General features: G+C 41.7%; 1 protein-coding gene across 2 annotated transcripts in view; it reads right to left on the bottom strand.

Annotated features, from left to right (window-relative positions):
• Nucleotides 1-218: 218 nt before the first annotated feature.
• insra (insulin receptor a) overlaps nt 219-17886 on the bottom strand; it is a 54528-nt gene continuing 36860 nt past the window's right edge. For both annotated transcript variants that reach the window (XM_082513279.1, XM_082513280.1), the window contains exons 5-21: nt 17592-17736; nt 17032-17246; nt 15602-15728; nt 14929-15182; nt 11869-12036; nt 10074-10272; nt 9611-9891; nt 8963-9102; nt 8281-8440; nt 7393-7492; nt 7230-7294; nt 6538-6767; nt 6139-6249; nt 3362-3521; nt 2854-2983; nt 2447-2581; nt 219-1768 (exon numbers count right to left, since the gene is read on the bottom strand). In XM_082513279.1, the coding sequence (XP_082369405.1) occupies nt 1411-1768; nt 2447-2581; nt 2854-2983; nt 3362-3521; nt 6139-6249; nt 6538-6767; nt 7230-7294; nt 7393-7492; nt 8281-8440; nt 8963-9102; nt 9611-9891; nt 10074-10272; nt 11869-12036; nt 14929-15182; nt 15602-15728; nt 17032-17246; nt 17592-17736 (2978 nt within the window). In that variant the 3' untranslated portion in view covers nt 219-1410. The remainder of the gene's footprint in view (nt 1769-2446; nt 2582-2853; nt 2984-3361; nt 3522-6138; nt 6250-6537; nt 6768-7229; nt 7295-7392; nt 7493-8280; nt 8441-8962; nt 9103-9610; nt 9892-10073; nt 10273-11868; nt 12037-14928; nt 15183-15601; nt 15729-17031; nt 17247-17591; nt 17737-17886) is intronic.

Raw genomic sequence — 17886 nt, 5'->3', positions numbered from 1 at the left:
AAACATCATGGCATCAAGTGTTGAAGTAACGCAGAGCCGCCACTTTGTATGTAAACTAACTTCTGTGTATGTATATGATATTTTTTAGGTAAACAAAATGCTTCAGATGTGTTGTACTCACTGGGGAAAAACACAAACATCAAATTTACACATAACCATTTTGTGAACACAAACATGCTGGAAAAATAAGACAAGCAGTGGCAGAGCCTACTCACAAATGCATCTCGCTGCATTATTTACAGCACTATTTTATTTGATCTTGATATGACGGGCAAACATCTTAAGCCGAAGACGCCACACACTCCTTCCCCCGGGCATCACATAGATCACATAGTAAAAAGACCAAGTGCTGTTGGTTGATCATGAGTCCAAAAAAGCTAATTAGTATGATTTTCTGGATTAGAAAAAATAAAGGTAATAGACTAACATGTAAAAACATTTTCTATGACCGGAAATACCTCAAAATTGACATCAACTATGTACAAAAACATCAATATAACATTTATATATATATATATATTTTTTTATCTTCTATACCCACTAAAATATACCAACGAAGCAGCTATTGGTCAATCTGAGGAACTCGTTCGGCAACGTGTTTTTGAAAACAGTTTAAATATCCTTCAGCTATAAGTGTGAAAACTCCAAAACAAAAATAAGTAGGGAAAAAGGAGAAAACAAAAAAGAAAGACCATTATATAAATTAAAAAACAGAACCCGACAAACGTCCTGTGTGTATCCCGTGTGCCTTTTTTGGAATACTGCAGAGTGTGAGGAGGTAGGCTGCTTCAGCCAGCTTCTCCAGTGAATAAGAGTTTGTTCGAGGATGGGCCGCTTCTGACCATCCAGCAGGGAGCTCCCGAAGCTTTCCTTTTCAGTTCGTCTTCGTGTGCGTGCAAAGATTCAGACGCAGCTCCATGATGTGTGATGTAGGCCACAGACAAAATAGAAGGGCACTTTTTTTTCTCTTTTCCCCAAAAACTCAGGATGAACTCTTGTGATGAAATAAGGGAGAGGAGACGGAGTCTAGAATTAGGGGTGGGGGGTCAGTGGGGTTAGCAGCCTTCTTGTTTGTCAAGAGTTTGTTTCACAGTTGAATCGAATATCCACCCAGACTAGCACAAACTTGGCAATATATATATATTTATATACAGTATATAACCTACAATCATGAACAAGAGAGACACAGGAGATTCATCCTTAAATACAAAAAGTGTCTTCTGGCGTCCGAGCTTGGACTTGCTGTAGTGTGTGTTTGTGGCATCTGAAGAGAAAAATAAGGTCCTGAGATATGCACTGAGGGGCTGCTGAGGAGAGTGTTTGAGTGTGAGCTATATAAAACAACAAAAACAACAAAAATATATTTAAATCTATAGCATCAATGAGTTTGTGTGGGATGTCTACAGTATGTTAGGAGGGGCTGGACCGTGGTAGGGCCAGTATTCGTCCGTTGGTCTTTCCCCCGTTCATGTGTGTGAACGGGATGTGATGCTCCTCGTAACTGCCCCTCAGGCCCATGGAGGAGGCCTCGTCCCTGTCCAAACACTGCTCCCTCTGCGAGTACGACGAGGGGTCCAGTGGTATGCTCTCCATGTTTTCCATGTCCAGGTCGAAATCCTCGCTCTCTGGCGGCTTGTTCTCCTCGCTGTAGAAGAAGGAGACCTCCTGGAAGGTTGGATGCAGGTCCTCCCGCAGCATCTCGATGATCTCCTGGAAGGTGGGACGCATCTTGGGGTTGTACTGCCAGCACATCTGCATCAGGTTGTGTCTGCAGGATGAGACGGGGAGATTAGGAGCTGAACTGTCTACATCTTTATTTTTATAATGTACTTATGGTTGTTCTGTTAAGAATATTTCAGTCAAATCAACTTCACCTGATCAGGCTTCATAGATACGATATTATCCTTTTAATAAACAACATTAAAAACAAAACCAACTCCCTGATTTATATTATTCCCTTCCCCTCACCTCTGTTGTCCATGTGCACTGATTATTTTGAGTCACTGTCCTGCTGCAGCAAATGCTCAGACATCAACAGCTAAAAATATGGCCACCCTGAGAGCACACTTTAAGCAACACCTGCTAAAAAATGCTCTGCCCAGCTGTTTTAGGAAACTAAAAAGTAAACTGTACATCTGTTAGCAGCTTCTTTTTTTTTTCTTTAAAAAAATATTTACATATTTGCTCTCACAGCTGAGTTCAGATTTAGCACCCTGCACATTCCATTTTATAATGTATTTTAGCACATCGTTAATAGTTATTTATGAACATCATGAAATCCTATGCTTCACTTCCAATCTCAGTGATCTAAATTGAATAAAGTTCAACTTTTGACTGTGGACTTGTGAAATAACTGCTTAAAAGTGTTTTGACACAGTTTGTAGTTTAAGCAGGAGAAGTTGTTTTTCTCAGTGCGTAGCCACCAAATCCCCGTGATCATACTCACAGTCTGTCAGCGCAGTTGTCCGGCCGGTCCAGGAAGCCTCCTTCCATGACAAACTTGAGGACCTGTTCGTTGGACATGCCCTGGTACGGCTGCTCAGCCAGCGTGCTTACCTCCCACAGCACCACCCCAAATGACCTGGTAAACAAGCGAAGAAGAGGGAACGACATGAGGAGAATGAAAACGCAGCAATTAGACCCTAGAATAAATCTGCCTGCAAACATGATTGATGCTGTTAACAGATAGACAGAGTGCAGACAGGTGCAGGTGATACTGATAAACAATGCTGTCTGCTCCCATGTCGCCTAAATATCTGTCATATATTTAAAACTTCCACATGGATGGTTTCAAAAGTGAGAAGTAAAGGATGAAGGAGGAGAAGGAGTCTAAAATTCACACGTGTCACTAACCAGCAGTCTGAATGTGCAGTGAAGACGCCGTCCTTCAAAGACTCAGGTGCCATCCACCTGACGGGCAGCAGACCCTTCCCTCCTTTCCTGTAGTAGTCGGTCTCATAGATGTCTCTGGTCATACCAAAGTCTGGAAGGAAAACATAAATCAGACTCCAAATTACAGCCAAACCTGCACCAATTATCAGAAAGATCTGGTGGTTGTTATTTTACATTCACTATCTGCTGTGATATCAGCTTGTGTAACCTTGTGAAGTTCCCTTTTGTATTCAGGATATATCTAATTTATCTTAATTATAAGGGTGCCATTACCATTGCTTCTGCTCACACCTGTTCAGTCAATACATGGCACCTAAAGCTGTGGATTTGAATACTGTCTTAGTAATGTCTGATGACTTAATATAAACACCCATCAGTGTGACAGTGCATTGTTGGCTTTTCATGCTTCCACTATGAGGCACCAAAATCTAAGCAGTTTTTTGTGCCCATTTACTTTATGAATTCTTACCTCCTATTTTGACTGTAAGATCGTGAGCTACCATGCAGTTTCTGGCTGCCAAGTCTCTGTGAACAAACTTCTTGGCGTTGAGGTAAGCCATGCCATCCGCAATCTCAGCAGCCATCTGGATCATCTCCTTCAGAGTGGGTGGTGGACGGCCAGGGTTATTCTGAGGAACATGAGACAGACTTTGAAATTCTGATCTACCAACAAAAGGTTTGGCACAGTTAGGGCTGCTCAATTAATTGAATTTTAATCACGATTACGATCTGGGCTTTCAACGATCATTAAAGTGACTGAGTAGATTATTAGCCCCTCCCTTGTGCTTTACTCTCACGCTGCTCCATGTGGCAAATCGAGCGCACCTCTCTGCATTTCGAACACGTGTCACAACAATTAAGAGCAGCGGTCTCCAACCTTTTTTGCGCCACGGTCCGGTTTATGCCCGACAATATTTTCATGGACCCGCCTTTAAGGTGTCGCGGATAAATACAACAAAGTAAAACTAGTACCGGTACTGAAAAAAAGAAAATTTATTCATAACACACGTGAAAAGACCAAGGAAAACCGAGTAAACGATAAAAACGATAACAAAATAACTCTGAATACCGATTTAAAAACCCTGAAAACTATACATTTCACACCGGAGCCTCAACTCTCGCGGCCTGGTACCAAACGACTCACGGACCGGTACCGGTCCGAGGCTCGGGGGTTGGGGATCGCTGATTAAGAGGACCCGAGGGAAGCTCGGAAAGCTAAGCAGAAGTTATTTGGAGAGGAGAGTGACTGCCGTTGGTTGAAAAGAGAGGTAAAAAAACAAAAAACTGCAGTGGTGTGGAAACATTATGGGTTCGCGGAGTCAGACGTGGATCAAGTAGACATAGTGTGTAAACTTTGCTACAGTGTCGTAGCTGCACCACAGAGCAACACTGCAAAGTTCACTAAACATAGATGTTTACATTTTTCATTTATTTTTTATATTGCAGACTTATTTTTTAACAATCTTTAAAGTCATTATTCAATACATTGTTATTGTTAAATAAATATCGTCAAATAATCGAGATCTCAATTTCAGTGAAAATAATCGTGATTATCATTTTTGCCATAATCGAGCAGCCCTAGGCACAGTCATTATATTATTACACTTTAGGTAAATTATTGACAAGATAACACATCGTACACGGTTACACAACATAACACCCCGACACAGGCTCGACTTTCAGTTTGAACACTCAGAACTTATCAGAAAAATAATGAGGTTTGTGCAGATGTCAACAAACATAGCATGTCAGTTCAGAAACACTTTTGCAGTTTTCTTAGTTTTGAATTCAATTTAGTTTAATCAATTTAGTTCCAGTTTAATTTCCAGAGTGAGTTTTACTCATTGCAAATTACATTTTTAATCTTAAAGATGTTCAATTTCAGTTTAAGTAGTAGTTTTTCATGATATCAGACTGAAGATCAACCAAGCAAAATATTGTACAAACACTTGACTCATTATCTAGCCATACAGCAGATTTCAGATTTCCACTGTTTGTTGTGTTAACTACACTGTTTCTCAAAACTATGCCTGAAAAATGTAGCCAACTGAACAGTTTCTGATTAAAAAAAAAACCCCAAACACACTTTTATGTCCCAAATCCTCATCCAGCACACGTCTCAGCTAAAAAGGCAAAAGTGCGCACACTGAACACACATACATTTTTTGTTACCATACTGTATTGTTAACTCTGTGATTGATCAATGATGTTCTTTTCACAAGTTAAAAAAAATGCAAAAACTAAAGTACAATAGTTCAGAGAACGGACACAGTTTAACATCTTCAAGTTAAAAACTGAAAGAAAATAAACAAAGATGGATCAATGAGATGTGTTTTAATCTTATGAAAATTAGAAAAATAAAAAGTAAATTTCTGGACTTGTTCTCTTTCTGAGGTCTGGTCAGGTCACCGTAGTAAAACAAGAAAATCAATATTAAGTCATTTTAGTTTTTAGATTAGTGAATTATTATAACCTTGCTCCCAACACACCAGCCACCCGTTTCAAGGCAGCTGCCATGTTTTCAGTTGGCTTTACTGCTAAAACCTTCTGTCAGCATCCTGCAGCTCAGCCCTGCTTCTGCTCTAACAAAAACGCCATCTGCATGTTTACTTAAAAAGGCGCCGCATCGCTTTGTACACAGAAGCCCCCTCAACATGTATTAAAAGAAAATGCAGATTTTGATATTGAAGGCTTCAGTGTTAATGCCACATAAACTGATCCATATTTGTGCACACAGTCTCTGATGTAACACACTATTATTCTGTAGATGTGATTTAGTCCAAAACAATCTGACTGGAAACAAAATAGCAGATGTTTCACCAGGAAAAATACCCTATGACTCCAACTTTGTTAACAGCTGCTTACTTTAAACACTGATGGATTTAAAGTGTTGTTTATCTGCACTTTTGCAGTAAACTGAATGTATCTTTAAAGCACCTCTCTAGATAAGACCTCACTAAGAACCAAAGTAGAGCCTAATGTGTCAGTAAGAGCAGCAATAGCTCCTCGACTGAGCAGAATTAGCCCAGTTAAAACATGACGCTTTAAAAGCTTTTATGCTGCTCAGTGTAAAAATAATTTCCGCATCCAGTTATAAAAGATTGTTTTGCATAAAGTCAAGAAAATGCAACCTAAGCCTAGTTTGCCTATTATACTCACAAAATGCAGAAGTGAAAAGAAGAAAAGAAACCAGAAGTACAGTCTGAACTAAAAGAAGAATAAACATAATTCAAACTAATGTTTTACCTCAGCGTCGGGTCGCAGAGAGCGCAGGAAGCTCTTCAGGTCTCCGTGGGTCATCAGCTCCATAACCACCAGGGTGGGCTGCCCCTTAGACACCACACCCAGCAGACGCACCTGGCAGATAGAAACATGGGGATTTTCATCTTAATGTAGTTTAGTTTTTTCAAAAACGGGAATTAGAAGTCAGCAGGTGAAGCAGGTGCTTGCCTTTCACACAGCTCTGATTTTAGTACATTTAGTACTTTCTGTTCTAAATACTCAAAAATAACAGCTAACACACACACACAGCTACGGCCCACTGCTTCCAACCCCACCTTAAACTTTTACACATCGCCAGTAACCAAAACCATCAATGTCCTCTGCTCATGAACAACATGAGAAAAACATGTTGCTTCTCTTTACCACGTGGTGGCAGCTGAAGGCTTTCATGACGGAGGCCTCGTTCAGGAACTCGATTCTCTCCCGCAGGCTGGCCGACTCGTTCACCGTCTTCACCGCTACTCGTGTTTCACCCTCGCCTTTGACAATGTCCTTGGCAATGCCCTCATAGACCATGCCAAAGGAGCCTTGACCCAGTTCCCGCAAAATGGTGATCTTCTCCCTGGGCACCTCCCACTCATCTTCCTCATACACTGCAAAAAGAAAAAGGGAAAGAAAAAAACATTTAAATGCATAGGAAAACAGGCATGCCCATCATTACTAATAATAAAATAAAATAAACTATGTGAATAACATTATGAAATTAAATCCAAATTTCATTAGTTGTACTGCTGAAACCCCAAAAATAATGTTTATCAACTAATGCAATAGTAGATCTTATTGGATTAAATCTTTGCAAGTGAGAGTAGAAAATGCAGCAGCAATTAAATTCATGCTAACAAAACTAATTTAATGAGATCCTGCAGAGATGTCGTGGTGCAACAGTTAGTTTAATAGTTGATCCACCAGGAACAATTTCACCAGCCAATCACAAACCAGGGGATCCAATCGCTGATAACGCTGATGTGTAATTGCTACTAAGTTGTCAAAATCCCTTAAATTAGCTAAAATCATTAACTATTCTGTTGTTGACAGGAGACCCAAACCCTGTTTACCATCAGTGCTGAGATACTCGGGATTTGAAGAGGCATAGATGGGCCCGCTGGGTCCTTGGGTTTGACTAAAAGGAGAAAAAAATAAAACAAGCTTAATAAGAACACTGGTAACACGTCGAATAATAAGAGAATGACTAATGAGCCGGATGTGAAAGATATTTACCTTTTCTTGAACATGACGAAGCCTACCAAAGCCACAAACAGCACCAGGACAAAGCAGATGACGGGCCCGATGACGATCTTGACGACATGCAGAGGATCGCCTGTTCAACAAGTCCGCCCGGACAGTGAGTCAAATTTCAGGTGAAAAACAAAAACAAGCTGCACACAATAAACCTGCTAAGCTGGGATCAATATGCTGCTCTGTGATCCTAATCTGCTTCAAGTACAAGCTTTTGATTTGGTTTAAGAAGACTGAGTCATGCCAGGTGTCTGTCTGCGTGTTTTCAAGTTAAAATTCTGCATTTATTTGTATTTACACTCATTTCTGAGCTGTACTCAGAGGGGTTTTTTCAGCAGCAGGTCAAAATAAGAACATCAAACTGTATAAAATTTAATATAAGCACCTTGGTTTCTTAGGTAGGACCACAGGAGGTGCTTTATTAAACACAGTTTTGAAAGCTTTTATAATTTTGTGTGCACAGCAGGCCAATTAGATTATTTTTGTGTGTCTAAAATAGACAACTGATTTAGCAGGATTTGGTCAGATCAGGCAAGACTAGAGCAAAGTCACCATGCTGAAACTTATATTTACTTATATTTGTAAATTAATATCCAAACACTCCATAAAGCTAAGTTCAAAATCTTTGTTTTAATTTTGCTGGCACATTAGAGTGCCAAGGTTTATAGAAGAGAGATTACTTTTTTTCTTATTAGTGCATAAATCAAAATATACTGATAGCCAAGAAGAAAACATACATTTTCATCATGTTTTACAAAGAACGTGATATAGATCAGACTGTAATAAATGGACAAACCCGTCTACACATGCCTTCAGAAAACAGAAGGTGTCCGTAGACAAACCATGTCTGAACTCATTCTGTCTACTTACTTGGATCCTCGACGTAGAAGTACGTGGGCTCGGTCCATGATCCGTTCCCAGCCAGTGAGGTGGCCCGGATTCTCACCGTGTAATTCCCAGGATGCATCACTTTCAGTCTGCAGCCGCGACTCGCTTTGTACATGTTCCTCGACACGCAGTAGTGCAGCTCCTGCGGAGGAACAACGCGGCCGTTCAGGTTTGGAAAGTTTAAAACTTAATTTAGACTCATTTTGTTTCATATCTGTGCGTTAAAAACAAGTTTGTTACTCTTTTGGTTTGTTTTGCACTACAAATAAAATCACCAGCATCAACAAGATGTTCTGACTAACTGATCTCTATAGCAACTAAAACATGGTGCATCGTTAAAATTACTCCTCCATTAAGGTTATCTCCCAAATGACATTAGTGAGACCAACAGACCAAATAATAAGCGTTGCTTTTAGCCGTCTGTGCTGCGTGGTGAGCTTTAAGCTGAACAATTTGTTTCTTCTATATTGTTTTCCATTGAAAGCCAAAGTCATTATGTTTAATGAGAAAGAGGAATATAAAAATTGCTTGGTGTAAGAACCATTTGCATTGGCATGAACTTGCAATGAACTCTGCCATCCAAGATTCAAACTATTACATATACTAAGGCAGTAAAGCCATGACAAATGTGCATGCAGATGTGGAAGCCTGTGGACATGTTCACCTCAGAGTCACCCAGCTTCTTGTAGTTGATCTCATACAGGATGATCATCCCATTCGGGGCTTGCGGTTCCATCCAGGTGATGTGTACTGTTTTCTCTGTCACCTCGCATTTGATGAGACCCAAGATGTCATCGGCTTTGTCTGTGGCGAACAAAACGACATGAGTCATATTTGTGTGAAGAGTTGGGCGTGTTTGGAGTAAATAAAAGATGAGCTGCTCATATTAAAAACTGTTTCCTGTGAGCCAAAAGCTCAGGGGTCAAAGGAGCATGCAAAGAAAAGCGCCTGGACTTCTTTAAGTTGCTTGAAGACGTTTCACCTCTCATCCGTCTTCAAGCAACTTAAAGAAGTCCAGGCGCTTTTCTTTGCAAGCTCCTTTGACTACGATGACCTGGATGACTGAGAACCTTCACAGACAAAAGCTCAGGGGTTCATTCTGTGCTAAACACTCTGTTATACACAGGTTTTTACTACTTTTGGCTCTGTATGATGTCCCAGAGAGGGGAAATCCCAAATATGGTCATTTCTTTTCAAACTTTCTATTTGCAACAAGGAGCGAGTCAGAAGAAGGTTAGCTAAAAGAGATCCGGGTTTATTACACAGACCTACATAACCAAGTTCCTTGGTAACGTTAGCAATGCCTCTTTACCTTCAGGCATTGTGCGTGCGCTGACATACGCCGCCATGCTGCAGCGCGCCGGGTCGGTTGGGTGGTTACAGGCATGGACCTCGATCTGGTAGCTGGTGAAGTGGCGCAGGCCGGAGATAATGGTGGACTCCTTGGCATGGACGGTGACCACGGTCTTGGTGCTTTCAAAGGCTTCCTCATCCTCGGGGATGCTCGTACCCGCGCGAGGGCTTGGTGCGGTGGTTAGGAAGGAAAACGTTCGGTTGGCGATGCCATTCAGATCACGCCGGTCTCTCGAGCGTCTAGATGACAGAGGTCAAATTTAAAGTTATTCAAACACAGAAACCACATTACTTGTTATGTGCATCCAACCCTTTAAAAATGATTTAAAAAGTCAGGCCAATAAAACAAACAAACAAACAAACATAGGACATTTTTAGTGACTGTTATTGTTCCTGTGCAGGTTTGTTGTCAGGAGTCTTACTTGATCTCAAAGACTTCATTGTGTAGGTAATTCTCAAAGGTTTTGCGGTACTCTGAGTCCTCTTTTTCCTTCTTGAGCTCCTTTTCGGTTTTGGGGCAGGCGCAACATCGTGTCCCCTGGCCCTGCTCCTCTGTCTGGTTCCACTTCTGCTCCTCGTCACTGTCCACCTGAGTGGGCAGTCGTGATGGCACCTTCATCCCTAGTGACACGTAGTCAGGAGAGAATAAAAATGCATTTCAGCCAGGCAGTTTGGGATGACAGGTGCGATAAACACGGATACACAACACAGTCTTATGCACAACCCCTCGCACCCCCCATGCCCCGGTGGCATGTCTGTCACTGTCATCCCCAGGTCCTCATTCTCTCTGCTGGAGATAAATTATGAGTGACACGACCTCCCTGCAGACTCCCATCTCTGTATGAGCGAGCGTTATGGGAGTTTAAAAAAGGAGCGATTGCGTTGACACAGACGGGCAGTGATGGAAAGGCACACATGCAGGCTGGGCTACGACCAAAATAAATCAACTAAGATATGAAGTCTTCCTGAATTGGAGTTAAAGTGGATGAAGAATATGGCTGTTTTAGTACCACGTTTCATTTAGTTTCAGTTATGCACTGCAGCCCTAACAAAAGACACAACTTTACTCAATTTCATTTCCTTGTTTAGTGACTTTTAGAAAAAACAGGCCAGTGTTTTGGTTTGGGTGACTCATTTCCTTTGGGAACATCATTTAAAATATATTTTAAACAGTGTGTTTTCTTTTTGATTATTCAGTTTGTCTTTCATCCACTGGTCTCCTCCATCCTTTGCCTTCACCACAGGAGGTCCAAAGGTGCCGATGGAGGAAACAGTGGCTTCCTGAGATAATGAACCCGTGGAGAGGGAATGAGTCCCAAGTCATCAGCTAACTAACAGCTCTGGTGCATAGAGCCTGCACTGGACTGAGGGAGAGACCCCAAGTGTCAGACAAAAATGAAAGGGTAGTACAACAACCATTAATGATGTTTGTGCAGGTTCACCTACGGAAACTTGTTAAGACTCCCTCACACGGCTGTAAAGACAAAAGCTGGATTTTCAATACCAGAACAGCAATGACGTAGTAGCTCATCTGGGGCAGAGTGCATTCAAATTCAGAGGTTATTGGACATATTTAACCTGAACTTTGAACCTATCGTGGAGACCTATTATTATGTGCAAGTCTGATCAAATTCTTACCAAAACTGTAGGGGAATTAGTGATTCTAGTGAAATGTGGATATACGTTTCACCATGACCCAAGGTCACTGGTCCTTTGGCTAATGAGACAAAACAAAAGCATTATTCTGAAAATAGATTCAGCAAATCTATTAGTTATTTGTTTTCAGGTGCTGAAAGTGAAGCCATTGTGTTCTCACTGGTCGGGCTACTTGCACAGGAGTTATCTGTAGAGACCGGCACAATAAAACAAAGAGGAACCTGCCAGTTAAGATGGTGACAAGATAGATATCTGTTTTCAAATTAACTGAAAAGCAAAACAACAACTATAGATAAAATTCAGTTAATTGCCCTGCCATAATAAATACACTTTAGGTTAAATAAAACTATCACAGCACTTTCCTTTCTTCAAGGTAACAAAAGCCATCAAGAAGAATTACATCACAAAATATTTACTGTGTCATACGAGTAGACTGCAGCAGCCTGTAGTAGTCAAGAGCCTTAAACTGAGACGAGCTCCCGAGCTAATGAAAAGCATTCAGCGTGTCGGACACAGAAGCAGACGCACAAACACAAAATGACCACAAACAATGTGGCTAACCCTTCTGGCAGTAGTCAAACTTGTAAAGCTCGCTGGCCTCGGGCTGACGCTGGCAAAAGACCAGGTAGTGAGTGATGTTGCCGTTGGGGTCATTGGGAGGTTTCCACTTGAGGATGATCTGGGAGGAGGAGTTGGAGGAAGAAATGGGGTCCAGCGGTACCGACGGTTCTGGGGGGAAAATCACAGAAGTAGCCGATTAAAATGAAGCAACACGTATATTAAGCACACCGAGTAATAAATCGCCTTATTTATCCCAAGAGTGCAGTTCAGAAATACACAGAAGACTTAATAAATACTTAAATTATGACTTTACATTAAAAGAACAATACTGAGATTGTTACTCATTGTTAGTGATGTGTTCAATTAGTCATTCATGATCTCCCTAGATAGTCAGACTCCCAAATTTGGGAAATCTTTGTTTTTTGCCCAGAGTGTTTTATCAACACATGGATGGCTGTTTGCGGGACGTGAATACTATGACCTGTTACCAGAATTGCTGCCAAAAAAAATTACTTTTCTATATTTACTTTCTTCCTGTATTTGTGAATTCTCTGAAATTTGCCAGGAGGAAATTAGTCTTTCCACTATTTTACCATCACATAGATGCATAATAGAATGAATAAATAAGACAGACAACATACACCATGTTCTTCCATATATTGGTGCATAAATTAAAGAGCTGGATCCAGGCCGTGTCACCACCTAGCACTGCTATCTGCAGGACCATAACTCAGCTAAGTTTAAGCTCCTGAGAACCTGCATACTTATGGGGACATTACATTTGGCTTTTCTGCACCCTGTACACTCTGCTCAACACAGGCCTGTTGCATCCCAAACAGCAGCTGCCGTTTCAGCAGATTAAAACAGTTTCGAAGTTATTGAAGATTGTGGTTATCTGCTGCAAAGGACCGTCTGGTTAATGTCTAAACTCAGTTTTGACTATTTTCACTGTAATTTTCTACTGATTATTCATTTTTCCCCCTCACTCACATTTAATGAACTAGGAACATCTCGCTTCAATGTACACATATTAAAAGCACCAGGAATCTGAATTTACATAAAATAGACTCTCTACGAGTCTATTTTATGACTCTCTCTATGAGTCTATATTGAGACTCTCTACTCTCTTTGAGATGAAAACTTGCACTGTTCCACAGATCGGGCTGCGGTTTGATCATCTGCATTTGTTGTTATTGCAGGACGAGGAGTCCTCTTTCTATCCAATTTGCATTTCATACTGAAACACGCTTACTGGCACAGTTTGGCTCTGTGACCAGCAGCTGCCTGCTCAGGGTATTCCCCGTCAGTTTTGTTATTTGTTATTACAGTTTGATGCTTGTAACGTGCAACTCTCACAGAGCCCAGCGTTTCAGGTTACGGGGAATGAAGATCGAACTTTTCATGGGTGCTTTCGGCAGTAGCTTTAACTTTTTCATTCAGCTGCAATTTGATGACAGTTTTACTGAAACAACTAGCTATTGCTTTGCTTCTAGTTTACTGTAATTACCCCGGTGATTATTTTGTGGTGTCACATGCACTGATGTTGACACTGAGTTAACTGCTGGGGGTGTGTGTGTAATTTATACAAGTGTGTGTTGTTGGTGAGGTTTAGTAAATATGTGGGGGGGAAAAATCTGACAGCTTTGCAAGTTTGTTTTTCTTTAACATCTGGTTTCATGATCTGGAATCTGTATCAGTTGTGGTCAGCTGATAACAAAAAGCCCTGCAGATCAGAAAAAATAGGTTGCTAGCTTGTGGGTTGATCAGTGACTGGCATCGCCCTGTATTTGATCGCTGACACATGGCCTTCTTTCTGAGTGTGACGTAGATTTTTCGAGTAGGAGGAAGAACAAGAGACACTTCAGATCTCAAAAGTGTTCTGGCCTGAGATGGAGTATCGTTATGACGCTGCCGAGCTTCCAGTGTTTGATCAGGAGAGTGTACGTGAGAAAAGTGGGGCGCCAGACAGAACCCTTGGGAGCTGCAGAGACCTGAGCTCTGTTGTCACACTGTGATTATGTTGTCCTTGTTTCTTGCCACACACTGGTCAGACCACATTGTCTGACAAAGATTCACCAGCAACAGCTTATTTGTAATGACAGCTTTGCCCTGTTGGTTAGATTTGACACAGGCCAGGAACCCGGAGCGCCTGCCAGACGGGTAAAAAAAACAAAACAAAAAAAACCCAAAACCCTGCTTGACATGGCTGTCTGTGTGAGTGATGCGCCTCTGCTGGAAGCCTACTTCATGTGAGCGAGAGATGTCATGTTTCATGCGGTTCATCTGGAAGGAAACGTATATTGTCTAAAAGGAAGCTAGCTAGACAGGCCATCACCATGGTGCACACAGCGAGATCTGTGGGTGGCAAGGTACAATTAAGCAGTGGGGAAGAGCACGGTGATGGCTGCTTGAGTGACTGATACGGACACCTTGCACGCGGTAAGGCCCTGCAGGTCTGTGGCACTGTAAGCAAATCATGCCATCTGTCTTCCTCCTCCTTGTTCTTGTGCCAAGGACATTTTGGCAACAGCAACACACACAACACTGACTCCACCAGTCAATGATAGTAACACCGCGGGATGAGCCTAAAAATAGCTGAATTCTAGTACAGGACAAGATATTGACCTTTTCCACTGTGAGAATTTCACAGCCGATGACCTGCTTTTGAAGAAGCTGATACATCTTTAGCTTTAGGTTTGCAGTGGTTTCCATGTTTAGATTACACAGAGCAATTTTTATGCCTGGTTTGGTAGGACAGTCCTTAGATTCAGGTCCAGAACAGGCTTGACAATGCAACATCATTGATGTCTGAGTAGTGCTGTGGTTGGTAATAATACCCTGACAAGTTGCTTCTGTTATAATGTTAAGGTAGAGTCACAAAACATTTTTGGTATTAAAAAAACAAACTAGTGGAAAACAGTCGCAGGTAGTAAAGTTCCTGCATGAGGACAAAGTCTCCTAAATCAACTCCACAGTCTTCAATCAAAATATACTTCACAATTCAACTACATCAAGGCAATACTCAGGTGGAAGAAGCTGCGATCCACTCATCACACTTACTTGTGGCATTGGTGCGGACGTAGATGATCTCGCTCTTGGCTCCGTGGACCTGGTTCTCGTCAGAGGCCGAGAGCTGGGTTTTCACCATAATGGCGTATTGTGTCCACGGCTTTAGGGGGAAGATTAGATGACCCGGTTCGATCTGTTCTTTTTCTCCGTCTGTGGCTCGGCGCGGAGGGTCCACGTCGGCAATCACCCAGCTGTTGGAGCCGCAAGCGTCCTGCCCATCAAACTCCGTTACGTTCTGAAACGGTCTGTTGTAAGAAAAATAATTTATCGATTTATTTCAACAGCCTACAGAGGAAAATCTGCTCATATAAGATTACTGATGTTAGAGTGACGCTCACAGCGCTTCTGGTTAGAAAGGAGGGTATTCCAGGATGTTATCTTAAGATTTTATCGGTCTATAGGGATCACTTTTAATTATAGGAAACTTTTGAGGGGCCAGTAAACACTGGTGAGCATGTATCAGATGTGTGAGTACAGACAAACAATAACGTTCTTTAAAACTGATCTGGTCGCTTTAAAACATACTTTTCAGAAGTTACTGTATCTCTGCTGTCCTCTGCAGAGTATCTGAGCAGCTTAGAACAATATTGGTTTGGCAAAGAGCCGAGTCAGATTCTGAGTCTGATTGTGAGAGTGGCTGACTGATGACTCGAGATGAACTCACGCTTCTTTGTACAGCACCATGAAGCCCAGCAGGTCTCTGAAGTCTTTCGGCCAGAAAGGTTGCCACTTGATCATTATCTTATCGCTCATGGTTCGAATCTGGGTAAAATTGAGCACGTGGTTCTCACCTGAGAGCACATAAGACAGAAATAGTGAAGGTTAAAGATAATGAGTAATTATGCAGGTTTTTAAATCTCTGTTGACTGGAGAAAACTAAGGAATCATATCTGCTTTTGTTCATTTGTGAGAAGATCTTCATGAACTCCACTTGTTCAGCCAATTGTACTTTTCTAAACTTAAATTCTTCTTCAGCTTACAAACTAAATCCTTTTTCATTTGCTTTGCTGAACATGTGTAAAAGCACATCTCTTGCTTACAAAGAACTAACAAAACTGGGTTAACAATTCAAAAGCACAGCAGACATACAATTAAAGTCTTCCAGCACACAACAACAACAACAAAGGTCTCCTCAGCGCCGCTGTCTGCAGCTTCACTCCTACATGTTTACCAAATTTATCAAGGTCTTTGATAAAGAAAAAACGAAGGCTTTTAACATGTCAGTAAAGAAAGACGACCTTGGCCTTGTGCATCTCTGTGGCTCAATTTATGAAGACGTACTGCTCTGGCATTCAAATGTTTTCTGTGGCCTTTGCAGCAGAAGTAAAACACGGATGACAGGAAATCTACCTGAACTCAAGAGTTATCAAAAACCCTGATGGCCGCCAGTCTTACCCCCATCACCCTCCTATTAGATCCACCTATGACGTCAATTTGAAAGTCTCACATTGTCTATTTGTAGAAATATTGTATTCACAAAGTGAGGGTGACACAACACTCCATCAGCCTTTTACAGCTGAGGGGTAAAAAAGAGACTCAGGGCCAATCAGAAGCTGATCATCAAGATCCCAACTATATAAACACAAGTCCAAGTTACACAGACTGAAGATCTGTGGGTACAGAATGGACCCCACTTGGGAAATGTAAAACTTGAAAAGTGACTATGGAGATTTTTATTTATTTTTTTGACGAAACTGAGATAAAATTCCCAGGTTGATGAGAAATCATGAATTTCTTCAGTCAAACCTTTGGTCCAGCAATGTCGAGGCACCATGCTGGTGCCAGGTTTTATAACATCCTGTTAACCAGCTCGTACACATATGAATTAGGATGGAAAGGTCACAATCAGAGCAACGCCTAGATCACCAAGTTACCATGCATAGCGGTTATGAATGCTTTGCTTTGTTGGTTGTTCCTACACAAGTTACACAATGTCGGTAAAAGGTCTGCAGGAAGACTTCTGCAAACACAGGACAGGAAATGACCATCATAACAATAACTATGAGTATGTTTGCATGTACCAAGCCCGACTCGGTGTTTTTCGTTGCTATAATAACATCCTGCAAAAGCCGACTCGAGGGCCGAGGGTCTTACATGAAGCCTGGTCTCCGTTGGTCTTAGAGGCGATGTCGTTCTTGACCTGACGATCTTTGGTTCCCGTCACCTCCTCCATCTTGCGGATCTCAGACATGCAGAGTTTGGAGTTGTAGTGGAAAAACATGCGCCCCTGCTGGATGGTCAGCTTGTGTTTGGACCAGTCCCAGAGCTGCCGCAGGTTCTGGTTGTCCAGTGCATAGAAGGAATAATTCCTGGAAAAGAAGAGTGAAGACAGCATGAACATACTTTAATGATACATGACATTTGGCTGAGGGTACAAAAAGCTCCTTTGAGTAACATGAGCAGGAGGTTATCTGAGCATGGCTAGTCTTCAATTTATATCATGTCTGTCCTTTGCTATTTCTTCTGTAAGTGCAGCTCATTGTGCTGCAGGCGTCTTCCACTTCGTCTCAACGAAGCCTCGTGTATGATTTGGGAAAGTCTAACCAGAAACGGCTACCACAAAAAGACATTTTGAAAAGGTCAGTCCTTCCGCTTTTAACTCATAATTACAGGACATGGCAAGGATGAGAACAGCTAAGAAGAAAGAGTCTCACCCGATTTCCTGCTCCTCTCCACGAATAACACGGAGTTTACGGAAAAACGAAAGGGAGACGAGGGCGTAGGAACGTCGCACTGTCAGGTAGCCAGTGACCTCCTCCAGCTGGCCCAGACTGGCCTCCAGTTCAGCAGCTATGTTGTCTACAGAAATCCCCCAAAAAACAAAAAAAAACATGAGCTTTAAAAACTGACTACCGATTCTGCAGCATGACTCATAAAAGACACACAACAAACTGTTTTCATTCATTTGTGATTCCCATTTTCTTTTCATCTTTTTCCCATTAAATCGCA

The sequence above is a fragment of the Aulonocara stuartgranti genome, assembly GCF_965226115.1.
Source record: "Aulonocara stuartgranti genome assembly, chromosome: 18".
Taxonomy (NCBI): Eukaryota; Metazoa; Chordata; class Actinopteri; order Cichliformes; family Cichlidae; genus Aulonocara; species Aulonocara stuartgranti.
The sequence above is the reverse complement of the archived record's forward strand: the minus strand, read 5'-3'. Positions and strand labels throughout refer to the sequence as shown.